The following is a 19346-nucleotide window of genomic DNA, read 5'->3' on the forward strand; positions in this document are numbered from 1 at the left end:
GTAGGGAAGGTGGTTTGGGGATTTCATTGTGAGGAACCAAGAGGTTACAAAGGTTAGGTGGACAGCAGAAAGACACTCTTGGTGGAGTGGCGAGGATTTCATGAAGGATCGATCTCATTTCAGGGCAGGATTTGAGGAAGTCGTATCCCTGCTGGAAAGCCACATTCAGAGTCTGATCCAGTCCCGGAAAGTATCCTGTCACAAGTGGGGCACTTTTGGGGTTCTTCTGTGGGAGGTTCTGGGTTTGTGGGGATGAGGAAGTGGCTCTGGTTATTTGCTTCAGTACCAGGTCAGGAGGGTAGTTGCGGGATGCGAAAGCTGTTTTCAGGTTGTTGGTGTAATGGTTCAGGGATTCAGGACTGGAGCAGATTCGTTAGCCACGAAGACCTAGGCTGTAGGGAAGGGACCGTTTGATATGGAATGGGTGGCAGCTGTCATAATGGAGGTACTGTTGCTTGTTGATGGGTTTGATGTGGACGGATGGGTGAAGCTGGCCATTGGATAGATGGAGGTCAACGTCAAAGAAAGTGGCATGGGATTTGGAGTAGGACCAGGTGAAACTCATGGAACCGAAGGAGTTGAGGTTGGAAAGGAAATTCTGGATTTTTTCTTCACTGTGAGTCCAGATCATGAAGATGTCATCAATAAATCTGTACCAAACTTTGGGTTGGCAGGCCTGGATAACCAAGAAGGCGTCCTCTAAGCGGCCCATAAATAGGTTGGCGTACGAGGGGGCCATCCTGGTACCCATGGCTGTTTCCTTTAATTGTTGGTACGTCCGGCCTTCGAAAGTGAAGAAGTTGTGAGTAATGAGGAAAGAGGTTTTAGGTAGGGTGGCAGGTGATCGGAGTGAAAGGAAGTGCTCCATCGCAGCAAGGCCCTGGACATGCAGAATATTTGTGTATAACGAAGTGGCATCAATGGTTACAAGGATGGTTTGCGGGGGTAACAGATTGGGTAAGGATTCCAGGCATTCGAGAAAGTAGAAGGTACCCCCGCACACCTACCTTCTACGTACTTCCTAAAATTCACAAACCCAATCATCCCGGGCGCCCCATTGTAGCTGGTTACCAAGCCCCCACAGAACGTATCTCTGCCTATGTAGATCAACACCTTCAACCCATTACATGCAGTCTACCATCTTTCATCAAAGACACCAACCACGTTCTCGAACGCCTGGAATCCTTACCCAATCTGTTACCCCCGCAAACCATCCTTGTAACCATTCCTTATACACAAATATTCCGCATGTCCAGGGCCTTGCTGCGATGGAGCACTTCCTTTCACTCCGATCACCTGCCACCCTACCTAAAACCTTTTTCCTCATTACCTTAGCCAGCTTCATTCTGACTCACAACTTCTTCACTTTCGAAGGCCAGACGTACCAACAATTAAAGGAAACAGCCATGGGTACCAGGATGGCCCCCTCGTACGCCAACCTATTTATGGGCCGCTTAGAGGACGCCTTCTTGGTTACCCAGGCCTGCCAACCCAAAGTTTGGTACAGATTTATTGATGACATCTTCATGATCTGGACTCACAGTGAAGAAGAAATCCAGAATTTCCTTTCCAACCTCAACTCCTTCGGTTCCATGAGTTTCACCTGGTCCTACTCCAAATTCCATGCCACTTTCCTTGACGTTGACCTCCATCTATCCAATGGCCAGCTTCACCCATCCGTCCACATCAAACCCACCAACAAGCAATAGTACCTCCATTATGACAGCTGCCACCCATTCCATATCAAACAGTCCCTTCCTACAGCCTAGGTCTTCATGACAAACGAATCTGCTCCAGTCCTGAATCCCTGAACCATTACACCAACAACCTGAAAACAGCTTTCGCATCCCGCAACTACCCTCCCGACCTGGTACTGAAGCAAATAACCAGAGCCACTTCCTCATCCCCACAAACCCAGAACCTCCCACAGAAGAACCCCAAAAGTGCCCCACTTGTGACAGGATACTTTCCGGGACTGGATCAGACTCTGAATGTGGCTTTCCAGCAGGGATACGACTTCCTCAAATCCTGCCCTGAAATGAGATCGATCCTTCATGAAATCCTCGCCACTCCACCAAGAGTGTCTTTCCGCCATCCACCTAACCTTCGTAACCTCTTGGTTCATTCCAATGAAATCCCCAAACCACCTTCCCTACCCTCTGGCTCCTACCCTTGTAACTGCCCCTGGTGTAAAACCTGTCCCTTGCACCCTCCCACCACCACCTACTCCAGTCCTGTAACCTGGAAGGTGTACTCGATCAAAGGCAGAGCCATGTGTGAAAGCACCCACGTGATTTACCAACTGACCTGCCTACACTGTGAAGCTTTCTATGTGGGAATGACCAGCAACAAACTGTCCATTCGCATGAATGGACACAGGCAGAGAGTGTTTGTTGGTAATGAGGATCACCCTGTGGCTAAACATGCCTTGGTGCACGGCCAGTCTGTATATATATAATAGAGGGAAACATTCCACGCAGGAAAAATATATACCCCATCCAAGAACTGGCAATTCCCGACAGTGTTTAACGATGGTGATGAGGTGGGAACTGGTGTATCTAGCTTGGCACCGCTGTTGATGGTTTACAAGCACACGATGCCACTATCATCTACACACATCAACAAAAGTTTTGCATCACTTTAATATGTTGTGCAGATGTGTTGCTATTGTCACTGTTCCTATACCCATCAGAAGGTCACCAATGAAATTTTCTTGTAGATGTACCCACAGTTACCATGAGTGCAACCTATGGGTAGAATGCCACACACTACAGGATTGCAGCATTTCAGTTGAAGGTAAGGCACATATATGGATGCATCAGAGAGACTGGAACAGCAGAGTGAACAGTCATCTTGCTACGAAGGACAACCATGACCAACAAGGAGGTCCACATCATCAAGTAATGCTCTGAAGGCTTGTCAACCAGTGAAGCTGCTAAATGTGTGCAATGGAGCCACAGTGATATGATGTGGACATGAACTCTGTTCCAATTCACGAGTAAAGTTGAGAACTTATCACACAGGCCCTCCACAACCAAAAGGTGCACAGCATGATCAATATCTATGACTTTTGAGTGAAAGGAACCATGGGATTTATGTTCCAGCACTGAAGTTGATGTTCAAAAAGGCTAAAAGACATTTTGTGTCACACCAAAATGTCAGGAAATGATTGCATAATGCGAATCCCCATTTCCAATGGCCATGGTGATGATCACATTATACGCTACACGATGGACTCTGTTACAGGTGGACAAGAAATTATGCTGAACGGACTCCCCGGGACCGGCATCAGGTGTTGTTTATGGACCAAACTTGGATCTGTTTGAACGCTGATCACAGACAACACATTTAGAGACAAACCAGTAGTAACGAATGCCTCCAACTCTGTTCCCTATATGGACAGCAAGATGATGATGGAGTGATGCTCTGAGGTGACATTAGAAGGGGCCACAGCACACATCTCCTCATCGTTGATGTCAATTTCACTGATCTATGGTAGAGGGAAGATATTGTGCAACAAATAGTGGGACCGTATCACCAACATTTTGGTAACAATTTCATATTGATGGATAAGAACTGGCAAGCTCATCATACTGCTTTCATGAACACATTCTTTCAGCATGCTAGCATCACCAGAATGGAATGGTGTGCCTATTCTCCGAATGTGAAACCAATCGAATAAGGGTGGGATTGATTAAAAGAGCTGTTTTTGGACGTATCCAACTACTACGTACTCTGCACGACTTATACAGAATCACAATTAAAAGTGGTATAATTTGAACCAGGTCTGTATTGATGATCTCATTGACAGTATGCCATGATGGATTCAAGTCTGCATTTGAACAAGGTAACATTCCACCAAGTACTGACCCTGCTCAGGAGTTCTGTGGAAAATCCCCATGTGAAATAGACAACTCTGTCATTGCAGAAATGTGCTTTTTATGATGATATGGACACATTCCAAATAAATACAAATATATATGCATGTTTCAGAGCTATTTTCTGTTTTCTATGCTATGAACTTAAAAATAAAGGACTGATGCAAAACTTTTGTTGATGTGTGTCTCTGTCACACCATGTGTCATGTCACTTGCCACACCACGTCGGTGAGCATCCTGCGTAGGACTATGCTTAGGTTGGTTCCATGATCAACTGGTCATATGGAAGGGTATTCTGATCTGAGTTACAAACAAAGAAAAACAGTGTGTGCTAATAGAGCAGATGCTTTCTATTAATAGCTGTTTTCTCTGAATCTAAGTACTCCTTTTCCACAGTGCTGTATGTTATTCAAGAAGAACACAAAATTTTTCAACTCAATACTGCACATATTCCATCAGGGAATTGGAAAAGGGACAGGAATGAAATTAAAATGAATAATTTTATTCTATGTATCACTGAGTTCTATCAGATGACAGACACTTATGGAAGAGTTAAAGTAATAACGAGAGGAAAAAAATCAACAACAACAAGCAATGAAAAATCCTTCATTACTGCCACTTTTGTTGGTACAGTGAGTAAATACCTTCACATAATTAAAATATTATAAATATCCTTAAATGATTTTTTTAAATATACAGTGTATGTTAACTAATTTAATACCTGCTCCAGTGCGGCCAACAATGCCTACTTTTTCACCAGCCTTGATTTCGGCAGATACACCCTGCAACACTAACGGAAGTTCAGGTCTGTAGCGAAGTGTAGCATCCTTCATTACTACTTCCCCTGCCCATGGCCAATTTTCAGGTGGAGAGTTATCTGGAATTTTCACTGCTGCTTCTTCTGGCAGGTCCTGAAAAGTAGCATATTACCATTTAAAGTGGCTTAAACAAGCTAACATAAATCTAAAACAGTGCATTTAAATCAGTTCTTGAAACCAAATAAATGAAACACAGTGTGTCACACACTGAAAGCTTTCAAGAGTTTATCATGTCAACAGCCCCACGTACTTGCAATGAACTTGTGGAGATAACCATCTGACTCACTGCACCACCACCAAGTAGTGGATAGGCACATAAAACAAGAACTGGAACATGGTAGCTCAGCTAATGAAATTGCACAGGTCTTGTTCACGTAGATTCAAAAAGTGAAATAATGTGAATGCTGACTGACTGGAATGGAGTCCAAAAGAATCACCTCACTTATACTGCAACACAGGAAACTGTTTCTGTTCATTCAACCATTCCAGGGTCTGCCGACCACAGCAGAGTGGTGTTTTTTATGCATGACAAAGACAAACTCACTCTGCTTGTTTCAATGGTGTCTATGGTAAGAGACTGAAACTGGCTTTTACTTTTTATTTAGTGTATGCTGTGTACAATATACAATTTGAAGATAAAAATTTTTCATTTACTGTTGTTAAACTTGAATTTGCAGCATGTGTTGTATCTAGACTTCAAAAAATTCTCATATGAAAGCATGGTTTTTGACCAATTATTTCAGAAAGAAGTTTCTGTAATTTGTAGAAAGATTTCTAAGAGCCTGCTAAGCTTACAGAATTTGTGAAATTATTCTGAGAAATTAATACATCTGCTTGTAACAAAAGTGTAGCAATTTCGACTATTAAAACGAGAGTTTTAAAGCTATACGAAAGTTCTGATAGAATGTAAATACTTTTGGATTGAAGTAGACTACTCACTGAAAAGTAGAAGTGTTGAGGTGTCAATAGGTCCACATAAAAAAGAGGACAACTTGTTAGCTTTCAGAGTAGTCCTGGCTAGCATAACACACACACACACACACACACACACACAAAATCACATGCCTATGCCCCTGGTGGCAGCTTGACAAACAGTCTAATCATTGAACCAGAACCATATGACCATATAGGGGCATAGGTATGAAAGGAATAGGGGCATAGGTATGAAAGGAGGAGGAGTGTGTGTGTGTGTGTGTGTGTGTGTGTGTGTGTGTGTGTGTGTGTGTGTGTGTGTGTGTGTGTGTGTGTGTCCACTCAACATCTCCAATTCAAATCTTTATTGAGTGTGTTCTTTGTGTTCCACACAGGTTGGTTGGCTGGTTTGAAGAGTAAAGGGACCAAACTACAGGGTCATCGATTTCTTTTTCCTCACGGAAACAGGTCTTGTTTCCCCATGCAAACAGGTCTTGTTTCCTCATGCAAACAGGTCTCGGGTTAAAACCATTTCCAAAAGGAGACAGGGAAAGTAAAAATGCGTAAAATTAAATGGGAACCACACAGAAAGACAAAACAAAAGAAGCAAACCAAAGGGGAAAATGTGCACTTAAAAGGAAAAAAAGTGGTGGAAGGTATTAAAACAATATACCAGATGGCCTGGGCTGACTGATCACAAGAATAAAAAAGAATGAGCCAGCCACTCTGCAACACACTAAACTCTCCAGCCAAAAAACACAAGGCTAGAGGAACACAAATATGGAAAAGACTAACACCAAGGCAAACAAACTGCAAAGAAAGAGCAATGAAGAGCTTAAAAAGATGGGGGGAGGGGGGGGGGGGGGGGGGGGAGAGAGAGAAAGCAAGATGCCCACCCTTAGATTGAGTGTTAAGAACCGCCATCTTGAAAAAAAATTAAAAACTAGATCAGCCGTTGAGGCACTGTCTCCTGACACCAAAGACAGTGTGGCAGGAAGGCTCCTCCTCAGTGTGGCTTAAACTGGGCTGTCCAACAAGACACGGACCATAGCAACACTGAGGTGGGTCCTCATAACGTAGGATGTGATTGTGAGACAGCCAAGTATGGCCTATGCTCAAGAGCATGACGGATGGCCACCAACTTCGCAGTGAGAACACTGCAGCCATCCAGCAAGGAGCACTGAGTGGACCCACAGGAAAGGTGGCAGAGGGTAAGTCTCAAGTTCAGTGAGAAGGGACCAGACACAGAATGCAATTGGAATCCCTGACCTAGGCTGCCGCTGTGGGAGATGGGTCACCGTGTTAGGGATATGGAGAAGATTATTTGAATGTTGAGGTGAACTATGAATGAAGGTGGTATAATGTGCAAGCAGCTGTTGTCGCCTTATCTGTAATGGAGGAACCCCAGCTTCCACTAGGAGGCTGGTCACTGGGCTTCTTCAGAAAGCTCCCATCACAAATCAACCTCAACAGTAGTGTATAGGGTCCAGCAGCTGCAGAGCTGAGGGTGATACTAAACCATATGCCAGGCTCCCATAGTCAAGATGGGACTGCACTAGGGCTTTGTACAACTGTAGCAATGTAGAGCGATCTGCAGACCGGTTGGTGTGGCTCAGGTATTGAAGAAAGTTTAGATGCCACCAGCATTTTTCTTTAATGTGACGAAGACAAGAGAACCACGTTAAGCAAGCATCGAAAACTAGGCCTAAAGGAATAAGTCTCCACCATGTTAAGTACATGGTCATCGAGGTAAAGTTCCGGGTGTAGGTGAACAGTACAACAATGACAGACGTGCGTGGCACTAGTATTGGTGGCTGAAAACTGAAAGCCGTAAGTGAGAGCCCATGACACTGCCTTTCATATGGCTCCCTGCAGTCGATGCTGAGCCACACCAACAGTAAAGAAGAAAAAGGAAAAACAGAAGTCGTCAGTACATAGAAAGGGTGATACTGAGAACCCGACCGCCGCTGCAAGACCATTAATGGCCACTAAAAAGAGTGGGACACTCAATACAGAGCCTTCGGGGCCCCATTATCTTGGATATGGGGGACGTGTGTGAAGCACTGACTCGAACTCTAAAGGTACGGAGCGACAAAAAGTTCTGTATAAAAATCAGGAGCTAGTCCTAGAGAAGTGTGAAAAGTGGTGGCGCCATGTAGTGTCATACGCTTTCATCAGGTCAAAAAAGACGGCAATAAGGCGTTGATGGCAGGAAAAGGCCATTTGGATGGCGGACTCCAGGTATACTAAGTTGTCAGTGGTGGAGAGACCTTGAAAACCACTCTGTGACGGAGCCAGAAGGCCCCAAGACTCAACGAACCAACAAACCTCCAGCTCACCATCCGTTCAAGCAGCTTGCACAGAACGTTGGTGAAACTGATAAGACAATAGCTATCCACATAGATGGGGTCCTTACTCGGTTTTGGTAATGAAATGATTATACTTTCTCGCCACTGGGATGGGAATTCGCCATCACCCCAGATGTGATTGAAGATGGCAAAAAGGTGGCATCAATAATCTGCTGACAGATGTTTAAATTTGGGGATGGATGCAGTCTGGTACGAGGATGTGTCAGGACAATCAGCAGGGCACTGAGAAATTCCCACTCATTGAAGGGAGCATTATATGGCTCAGGGTGGTACACAGAAAATGATTGATGTTGTCATTCCACCTGCTGTTTTAGGAGATGAAAGGTGGGGCGATAATGCTCAGATGCAGAGGGGGGAGCATAATGTTCGGCAAGACACTCTGCAATTGTGCCTGAGTTAGTGTAGGCAGCTGCATGTGTGGAAATCCCAAGTAAACCTGCAGATGTCTGATATCTGTAACGGCGTCTAAGCTTAATCCACACCTGGAAGGTGAGGTAATGTTCCAATGGTGGAGACGTATCATTCCAACACTACTGCTTCTGTCATTTGATGAGTTGACAGACCTGGGGACAGAGCCATTTGAAGGCAATTAGGTGCTCAACAGATGAGTGCCGCTTATGACGATTATCAGCTATTTCTGGCGACCACCAAGGCACTGTCTTCCACCAGGGGCAACCTGAGAAAAGAGGGACTGCCGATTCAGCGGTAGCAGTAATGTTCTTGATCATCAGATCGATGTTGCCATGCAACAGAGATCCAACGGTGATAGCAGCCTTGGCAAAGAGCCCACCTGGGCAAGAACCCTGATCAGTGATGCTGGTGGAGGGGCAAAAAGAGCGGAAAGTGGTCACTACCACACAAGTCATCTTGATCTCTCCAGTGCATACACAGTGGGAGGGCCAGGACCGCAAATGGAGAGATCAATGCCTGATTATGTGCCACATGCCACACTGAAATGAGTAGGGGCATCAGTATTTATGAGACACAGGTCAAGTTGAGTTAGGAGATGCTCGACATCTCTACCAAGGCCAGTAATCTTGTTTCCACCCCAAAAGGTGGAGGGAGTTGTGAAATTAGTGCAGCCAGTACATGTTGTGCCACTTCACCATCTGGAGGAAGGTAGATGTTGCAGATGGTAACTTCCTGTGTTGTCCTCACCCTGACAGCAACAGCTTCTAAAGGTGTTTGAAGGGTCATAGGTGCATTATACATAGAGGTAAGGATATAGATACAGACTAGATACACACTCCATCTGAAATCCTGTTACAGTCTGTGCAATTTTTGTAATACCACCAATAGCCAAGAAAGGGGGGGGGGGGTCCACATTGCTGGAAACCAGGTTTCCTGAAGGGCGATGCAAAAAGCTGGTGTAACATGTAAGAGTTGTCCTAACTCTGTCAGGTGGGGGTAGGTAAAACCACTGCAATTCCACTGGCGGATGACACTTTCTGTGGTCTGGGAAGGCATGAAATCACCAAGGAGGCATTTACGCCTCAGGGTCACCTTCAGCCACGTGCTGAGGGCTCGTCGTCTCTGTGCCCATTGGGTCTGAAGCTCATCTTTAGAATTTGCTGGAACGCGTGGTGTGGGATTCACCGGAATCTCTTTCTTCTTGTCAGGCTGCTTCTTTCTGATCTCTCACTTTTCTTTTGGTTTTTCTGGCTGGGAGGGTTTCTCTGAGTGTGTGCCAGGAACCAATGATGATCAGAAAGCCCTACGATCAGCACTGTGTGGCTCCTTCAGCCATTAGCTGGTGTCCAGCTTCACTGCAGCAAAAGCCTTAGAAGGCAAAGTCACAAAACCCCATTCCTTGAGATAGAAGTCTGAGGAGGCTGTTGCTTCTCTGGCCAAGATGTGAAGATGTGGGGACCAATGCCCACGATGGCTGGGGAGGGGAGAGGGGGTTGCTCCCAAAGTAGTTGTTATGGGACTAATGGAAGGAGACGTGCCACCAAGCAATAAGGGGGCAGGTGTAGTCTGGCAGCCCTGAGGGCCTACTGTCTGAGGTATAGCTGGTGTGGTTACTGTTTCCAGAGTAGGCAGCACCACCGTCGTAGCTACAGCATAGGAGGAGATCACGAACACAGGGTTTAGGCAGTCATATTTCCATTTTGCCTCTGTATAGGTCAGCCTGTCCAGAGTCTTATAATTCCATTATTTTCCACTCTTTCTGAAATACCGCACAGTCCAGCGAACAGGGAGAATGGTGCTCTCCGCAGTTGACACAAATAGGAGGAAGGCCACAAGGAATGTCCGTGTGTGTGGACGTCTGCAGTCACATCATAAGTGACCATGGCGGCAAGTTGGATGGTGCAAGTGTTGCAGATGAAATGCAACACAGTGGAGTGGCCACTGCCATCCTCAGCTGTTTCCTGGCATGACAGAAGGTGGACACGACCCCATCACAGGAATTCTATTGATGTAAAGAAGATATTTCAGGACTCAGAGGAACTGGAGGTAAGATGATTTATGATAGGAATCTGAAGAACTACAGAACATGCATTTATGTTAAGAATAGAATTCCATTCGTGCTGACAGCGGAATTCCATTCCTAGGACTTTGTGGCCATCAGGATGAAACAACATGACAAAGGAAGCACGAGGGAAATTGTTTTGGCTTCAGCTTACCTTCCTTACACATACAGTACTACTCCTCCCCAGGTGGTGAGGAGACTGGCAAATAGCTGCTCACAGCAGAATGAACAACTGCCTGACAGTTGTGATGCCAATGCCCACAATCTGGTGTGGGGAAGCAGCAACATCAACAGCAGAGGTGACAACTTCTTCAAATTTCTGCTAGAAAATACTCTGGAAACCTTGGATAGGGGTAGGGAACCTACCTTCAGGAACAGAAGAACTAGAAGAAGTAACTGACAAAATTTTCAGGTTCACTCTAATGGATAGTTATGAGAAACAAAGACATTGGGTGATGAAGCTATCCTTATTTGACCACACATGTAATAAGTTTGAGGTTGAAATGGGTGTTAAGCAGACCATGGCTTACAGAAATCCTAGGAAAACACCTAAACTCCCTCTTATCTGAAGTCAGAATTTGATAAAGAACTCAGCAGATTTTGAGGAAACGGCACACGCAGTGACATCTACCATTAAGACCTTGGTGAAACAGAAATCTGGAAGCAAGTAAGAAGGCTGTTCAACCTAGCAAAGAAGAAAGGACAATGGGCAAAATATCAGGAGTTGCTTGTCAAATACAATCTTGCGACCAAGCAAGTGAAGATATCTTATCTTTTTGATGAACAATACCCGTGAAAAAATAAAATGATATAATGAGTTAATAAACAGATCACAAGTATCTTCTGGTAAGTCCCCTAGACAACAGAAGAAAGTTTTCAAAGTGAGACAGTGATTGCAGTAACTAAGCGAGAGGAAGAATCTGCGGAGGTGTTTGTGTACACACCATGTATTGTCAGGCCAGACCAGATTTCCATAATGCACTGGCAATGGTGCAAGAGCCACAGCCAACCAATGAAGATTTCAAAATGTACAATAGTGTCCAAAATTAAACCAACTAAGCATTATTTCCCCACCCTGTGTCTAATTCACGATATAATCATGGACAACCATGCTAACTGTGATGTCAGGGCACCTATGAAACGAGGTAGTGTTTGCTAGGTAGTCCCACACCCACAATCGCTGTGCACACCATCACAGAAGGTGCAGTATGGCACAGAGAAGTTGCCTACAGGACTCTCTGTGGTGGAGGGACATAGAAAGAATGGAAGCAGGACAGTCACAAACTGACGTGACCCAAAAGCTTGGAGTGAATCATTCTGTTGTTTATTGGATGTGGGAACAGTTTCTAGAGATCGAAACTGTATCTCGAAGACGAAGGCAGGGCCAACCACATGTGAATTGAGAAGAGAGGACTGTCATTTGGCTGTAAGGGCATGACAGTACTGCCTTAGTACTGCATGGCAACTGGCGTGTGAGCTTTCAGCATCCACTGGATGTGTTGTACCGAGGCAAATGGTGGGCTGAAGGCTTTGGAAAAGTGGTCTTTATTGTCAGAGACGTTCTGCATGTCTACCTCTGACACATCTTCACAGAAAGGAACGTCTAGAGTGGAGTAATCAATACGCCACGGGGGCAGTCGAACAGTGGGCCAAAGTTGTTTTCACAGATGAATTCCAATTTAGTCTGGAGATTGATTCTCGATGGATTCATATCTGGAGAGAACATGGGCCACGATTTCGAAACCCAAACAATGTGGAAAGAGACCAATATTGAGGAAGATCCCTAATGGTGAGGGCAGGGATTATGTTTACCACTCGAACCCCTATTCATGAAATAGTATGGGTGAAATGGTAAAGTTTAACTACTGACACGTATTGTTACAAGATCTTGGGACCTCATTTGCATTTGTTGTGAGCTGCTTTGGGACCAGAGTTAGTAATGATGGATGATAAATGCTCGACTTTATAGGGCACGAGTAGTTGATGGTTTCTTGGAAATGGAAGGTATTGCTCACATGGTGTGCCCTGCTTGCTCTCTCGATTTGAATTCCATAGAGCATGTCTGGGAAAGACTAGAGGGATGACTTGCATCACCTCAGCATCCAGCAACTACTCTCATAGGCTGCGAGCACCTCTGCAGGAAGAATGGGCATTACTGCCTCAACATGAGACTGATAACATCATTTACAGCATGTCCCATTGTTGTCAGGCCTGTATTGTCGCCACAGGGGGTCACACACCATACTGAGCACATTAGCCAATTGTCGGAATATGTGCACAAATCCATTAATTTGGAAGAAATGAAGAAATGTTTGTCTACCATTATGCATGTTGCAGTTGTTTATGTTCTGAACTCTTTGCACTCTCTCTACTTTACTATCACCTGTTTATATCATTTTCTGGCAAAGTAAAAGCAACCTCGGAAAATTTCCATTTGTTGCTTAAATTTGGAATACCCTGTGTTTATTCTATAGTTACATTTCCAAATGTCAAGCTGACGTTTACCTTGATATCCTGAGTGACAAAGCTATTGTACTGTTCCCGTAGAAGAAACTGTTTACACAAAGAGTTAAATTATCATATTTCAAGAATATACGGAATGGAGAAGAGTCATCTTTATTTATGCAATTACATATTGTGCTAAATTCTTTGTTGCAGATGAATAAAAATTTTGTTGAAACCAACTGTGACGTCACTAAGTAGAGTATGCCTGTTGAGTATCTAGTGATGACATAACCCAGGCTTATCCAAACTGTGCCCCTGGGGTGCTAGCGCCTGCGATCGTCTGAGGCCAGCACCCCATGTGAATTCGTAAGTTGTTGCATTGGCGCATCCACACTATTTAAACCCGAGTGGGAAATTAATTTCTTTTGTACTGCTGTCGAAAATCATGTCAAATGTTCATTAGGTTATCAGAACCTCACGTATTTAAAAATGTACTCGACTGAATGGTACTTTAATACCTGTCACGAAGATCAGATCAAAAATTTGTCGCAAAAGGAACGCAAATCAAAGCTTGAAGAACTGAAAGAAAATTTCAAGCAGCATTGCAGAGAAGTGTTTCCTATTGTATGACTGTTTATTATTGATAAAGATCATAAATAAAACTATATTTTACAATCTTATAGGACACTTAGCAATGTGCCAGTTATCAAATATCAATTTGCCAGCAACAAGGAACATTTCTTTTCAGTTAATTTTTGTATTTGGGTTGCATTAAATCGCATCTCACAGACATAAGAAAAAGCTTCAGGTACATTATTTTTTGCCTCTCTCTGAAAAGCCGTCATGAACGCTCTCTTGGATAGCAAAGTGTCATTAAGAGTCACTCTTTGTTTTTGTGTATTTGTGGTTTGATGGACTGGAAAACATATGTTGTAGTTTGTTCTATGTTTCCAATTAATTACAATGCAAACATTCCAATACATAAAAATTTATTTTGTGACCACTTTTTGCTGTCCTAGCTGGTATCTATGACCACTTTTCAGAGGAACTGGGGGGAAAACACAGCGGAAACCAATCTCCTTTTTTTTTTTTTTTTTTTTTTTTTTTTTTTTTTTTTTTTTTTTTTTTTTTTTTTTTTTTTTTTTTGTAGGAGCAGGAAACAGTTGGAGAAAGTTTGCACACAAGTTACAAATGCATTTGCAGGTAAACACTTTGTAGCTGGGATCCTCACAGACGATTGCGTGATCGACTCAGCAGTTTGCATTTGTCCAACAGACCTCACATAAAAATTTGAAAAAATAGCTCTTTCGTCTCAAACTGTTGCTCGCTGAGTCAAAGATATGGCCACAGACATGGAGCAGCAATTAATGGAGTGAGCAGCAAATTTCGTTTCATTTTCTATCACTCTTGACGAGTCCACGGACATTGCAGACATCTCTCAGCTTGTCATATTCATTCGAGGTGTTGATGACAATCTGCATGTCACAAAAGAATTCCTCAACCTTATACCATTAAAAGATACAACCACTGGTTTGGATATTTTTCTAGCCATTGAAAATGTATTAAAGTAAATGGGTTTTAAATGGCAATGCCTGACCAGCGTGATAGAATGGAGCGCCTCTGTGCTATGAGGGAAACGTGCTGGATTCCTGGGTTGTGTCAAGTAAAAATGACTGAAGTTGCCTGTTCCTTACTCACGGCAGTCCATTGTCTGATACACCACGAGGCATTTTGTGCGAAGATTGTCAACATAAAAAATGTTATGGACACAGTTGTTCGAATGTTTAATTATCTTTGGTCACATGGACTCTCACATCATCAATTTAAAGAATTTCTGGCTGATATCGAAGCAGAATACCCAGACATCCCCTACCACGCCAAAGTAAGATGGCTAAGCAGGGGGAAGGGGCTTCATCTGTACCCCCCCCCCCCCCCCCCTTGAGGGGCGAAATCAATACCTTTTTTGTAATGAAAGGGTGTCCAGAAGAATTACTTCGTGATCCTAAATGGCAAATTTGGCTTTTTTGCGTGACCTACCTTGTCATTTAAATACTTGGAACATTTCACTCCAAGGTGAAAATCATCGATTTAGTGCAGACGATTATTTTGTGGGGAAAAAAAGTAGCGCAAGGAGAATTGTGGGCACCTTTCTGCATTAGACAGTGTTAAAGAAGATGAACGGAATGGATAGTGTCTTGAAAGGAGGATATAAGATGAACATCAACAAAAGCAAAACAAGAATAATGGAATGTAGTCAAATTAAGTCGGGTGATGCTGAGGGAATTAGATTAGGAAATAAGATTCTTAAAGTAGTAAAGGAGTTTTGCTATTTGGGGAGCAAAATAACTGATGATGGTCGAAGTGGAGAGGATAAGGATATATAATGTAGACTGGCAGTGGCAAGGAATGCGCTTTTGAAGAAGAGGAACTTGTTAACATCGAGTATAGATTTAAGTGTCAGGAAGTCATTTCTGAAAGTATTTGTATGGAGTGTAGCCATGTATGGAAGTGAAACATGGAAGATAAATAGTTTGGACAACCTGAAGATTAGATGGGTAGATCACATAACTAATGAGGAGGTACTGAATAGGATTGGGGAGAAGAGAAGTTTGTTGCACAACTTGACTAGAAGAAGGGATCGGTTGGTAAGACATGTTCTGAGGCATCAAGGGATCACCAATTTAGTATTGGAGGGCGGCGTGGAGGGTAAAAATCGTAGAGGGAGACCAAGAGATGAATACACTAAACAGATACAGAAGGATGTAGGTTGCAGTAGGTACTGGGAGATGTAGAAGCTTGCACAGGATAGAGTAGCATGGAGAGCTGCATCAAACCAGTCTCAGGACTGAAGACCAGAACAACAACAAAGAAGATGAGGATTTTTCAGATTATGTTCAAATCATTTGCGAATTACAAGAAGAGTTGAAACAGAGTTCTGGAGGTAAGTGAGCTTCAACTGGCCTTAGCTATATTTGTTCACTTTTTCCTTTGGGCAGAGGATGTCTCAGAAGTGTTACAACTAGAGCTGATTGACCTACAGTGTGATATCTGCCTGAAGGACCGCTTTCTTATGCATAAAGCTTTGGATGACTTTTACAGCTGTTTTCCATGAGAGAAGTGTCTTCTTTTGCACAAGCAGGTGGCCAAAGTTCTCTCAATGTTTGGTTACACGTATATCTGTGAGCACTTTTTCCCCCTTTTAAAACCTGCTAAAACTAAGAACTGTTCACTTCTCAGTGATAAAAATTTGACAAATTCTTTGAGGTTAGCAGGTCCTGGAATACTGTACCAAACCTAGACAAAATCATTTCCTTGAAAAAGAAAAATGTGTAAAATGTTAATTTTCTTCTTTAACAATGTTGACTGCAAAGATTAAATGTCTTTATAACCTTAATTCTATTTTTCTTAATAAGTTTTTAAACTTCGTCAAATAAAATTATTGTGTACAAAACAGGAAACTAAGGATCCAATGTCTAAACTCTGAAAAAGGATACAAAAAGCTGTAGCATGAAGTACAACAAAACATATTTACTTGTAACTACTAACAGTAAGAATGAGACTCTTACCCCTTACGTAAATTATTTCCAAAATAGAATATTTATGACACTGGTTCATTTAAGAAATTGGTATATCTTTCACAAGATGCCTACTGTACATATGACGAGCACGCATGTGCAATACTAATAGAATCAACCTGTGGGGCAGAAAACTACTAAGTTGTTCTTCGATATTGTTTTCTAAAGCTTTGCGTAGTAATTCTGCCACACGAACACTAATTGTTACTTAAACAGTAATGGTTTGCTTGTTTTATCGCTCATCGGCCACTTTAACAGAGCTGCACTTCCTGTGCTACTTTGTTTATGTTCGATCTGACCACGGGACAGTCCAGTGCAAAGCACCCATCGGGCGCAATTCTTGGATAAGCCTGACATAACCAGTGTCAAAACTGAGAAGAAGCTCTGTACAAACAAGTAGGGAGCTCATTGCCTCAGACTGTGTGAGAGAGTGTGTCAGAAACACCTGATCCAGCACCTTAACAACAGTGCAGAGTAGACTTAACACTATCTTTCAGGCTGCAAACTTTACAAAAAAGAATGCACTGAAGTTCTGAAACTAAAAATTATGCAAGCAAGAATGCTGACAGCCACGGAAAATGGGAGCACATCCACCTCCTGGAACAGGGGCATCATGTGACCGTCTGCTATAAAACCCTTTTCTTCCTATCACTCATTCTACGAGTCAGGCCACTATGTCTGCATCACTGATACCACTGGAAGGCCAGCCCAACTATTTGCAGGATGACGAAGTGCTACCAGCTGCTGCCTCTACTGCTATGACAACTCTGAGTGCTGAATTCCTGCTGGTCACATCTGTGAATAATCAAAGATAAGGGCCAGGTCAATCTTCCATGAATGAAGAACCGATATGCCTATCTGTGAGCTGTACCACCACTCCAGTGGAATGCAAGTACTGCCTTACTGCTGTTGGGTCTTTTGCCTACATGCCCTCATGACAACCGATAATAGGGGCGTGCATATTTTTGAGGTGAAGTGTAAGTGTAGCTATACCCATGAGGGCACCGAGACTCCGATAGATGTCCATAGCCATGCCAGGATACAGAGAGACTCTGACCCTGATGCTGCCATGGCATGACCTCAGACTATGCCAGGGGCTGAGGCAGCAGACTCCTCACTGGGCACTGATGTGCTAACTTGTATCTCCACGCAAATCAGGCACTGCACGGCCACTGCTAGGCCAGACTGGAAAGAAGACAGAGTGATTGTAAAAATCTTGGAAATAATTGACTGTTATGCGAGTGGTATGGTGCCTTGTCACACCACAGGACCACACCTCCACTCGATTACCCAACATCCAAGTAGAAGGCCACATCTGGTGGGCTCCTACATCTTGATTTCCAGCTTCTACTTTGGAATCTTCAGAAAGCTTTTAGTATCCCCTGTCTATCAAGACATTAAAAAATAACAGAACAACATTTTCAATAGTCAATACTGGATGATAATTTAAACTTCAAATAATAACCATAAATGCAGGGAACGTTACAGTGTGTCTTTTTGTGGTTGAAAAAACTCAGTGGATGAGCCTTCCTCAGCCTGTAAGCTGATTCTGACTTTTAGATTAAACAAAAATTATACAATTAACTTTGCTGACCCTGAAAACTCAAGTTACATAAAGCTGTTAAATATATTTAAGAATGGGTAATTCAATAAAAACATGTGGCACCAGAACAAAGGAAGATAAAAAAAGTGTAACACACAAAAAGAATCTTCAGCAAAAACATATGAAAAATGGGATGAAAATTTTTATGTTAATTATCTCACAAGTACTTACCTCAGTATACTCTAGTACTCTTTCAACAGATGTAAATCGTGCTTGCATTTCAGATTTCAACTGCATCACATATGGTACAAATGTGCTTACCTGAAAAATGAGGGGGATAAAGGGGATACAAACATAATTCATAACAAACATTCAGCATGAATCCATTCATATTTTTGGACTGTTAACTCATCAACCTTAATTATACAAAGAGGCTAGGAGTTAAAGTGTCTATAATTCACCTACATCTCAGATAGTGATCAAGATGACAATATTAAAATGCCCTTTAAATACACTTATTAATAAAATAATCTCACATTTCCTGTTTAGTGTATCTTGGTACCATCGCTTTAAACAATGGAAAGTCTAGGTTGGAATAACAGTATGCAAAAAATAGATTGCTACTCACCACACAAGGCGGCGCTGAGTTGCAGACAAGCATAATGACAATGAATGTTAGAAATATTTAAGCTTTCAGATGAAGTCCTTCTTCCAAAGTAAGAAAAACACACACACACACACACACACAGCTACCGTCACAAAGGCCTGTCTGCAATTGCCTAAATATTTCTACCGTTCTTTTACACTGAGCCTGTCTGTGTGTCAACATCTTCTCTATGTGGTGAGTAGCAAGCTCTTTTTCAAGTTGTTGTAACACAACTGTAATTATTAGTATTTTTCACTCAACACAAATAATTTGTTAAATGACTGCTCAAACTGCAAGACATTTTCCAAAATTATATCCATTTTTCACTGATACTAAATAGTTCTCACACTTAATTTAAGCAAATTGGCAAATGACTTACTATGATATGGAGCATTTTTAAGCATATCAAAATCTATAGTACATTCAATTTAGCTGTCAAAAGAATCTGTTCCTGGTGGATTTTGCACAATGTGACCAAAGCTCAAAAACAGGCACATATAAGTTAGCCCAAAAAAAATTCAATTGAGGAAATGCAAAAGCTGTATATGATGTCGTAACAAGAGATGAAACTTGCATTCAGTCGCACAAGCTGGCAACTAACAAGGGAACCTCCCCATCACACCCCCCTCAAATTTAGTTATAAAATGGCACAGTGGATAGGCCTTGAAAAACTGAACACAGATCAAT

General features: G+C 42.7%; 1 protein-coding gene across 1 annotated transcript in view; it reads right to left on the reverse strand.

The window, feature by feature from the left end:
• The window catches only part of LOC126412811 (ATP-binding cassette sub-family C member 5-like), a 276750-nt gene that overhangs the window by 36244 nt on the left and 221160 nt on the right, over positions 1–19346 (reverse strand). Inside the window, exons 22-23 of the mRNA XM_050082599.1 lie at positions 18245–18334; positions 4600–4789 (exon numbers count right to left, since the gene is read on the reverse strand). Coding sequence (XP_049938556.1) covers positions 4600–4789; positions 18245–18334 — 280 coding nt within the window. The remainder of the gene's footprint in view (positions 1–4599; positions 4790–18244; positions 18335–19346) is intronic.

This window comes from Schistocerca serialis, chromosome 1 (assembly GCF_023864345.2).
Source record: "Schistocerca serialis cubense isolate TAMUIC-IGC-003099 chromosome 1, iqSchSeri2.2, whole genome shotgun sequence".
Taxonomy (NCBI): domain Eukaryota; kingdom Metazoa; phylum Arthropoda; class Insecta; order Orthoptera; family Acrididae; genus Schistocerca; species Schistocerca serialis.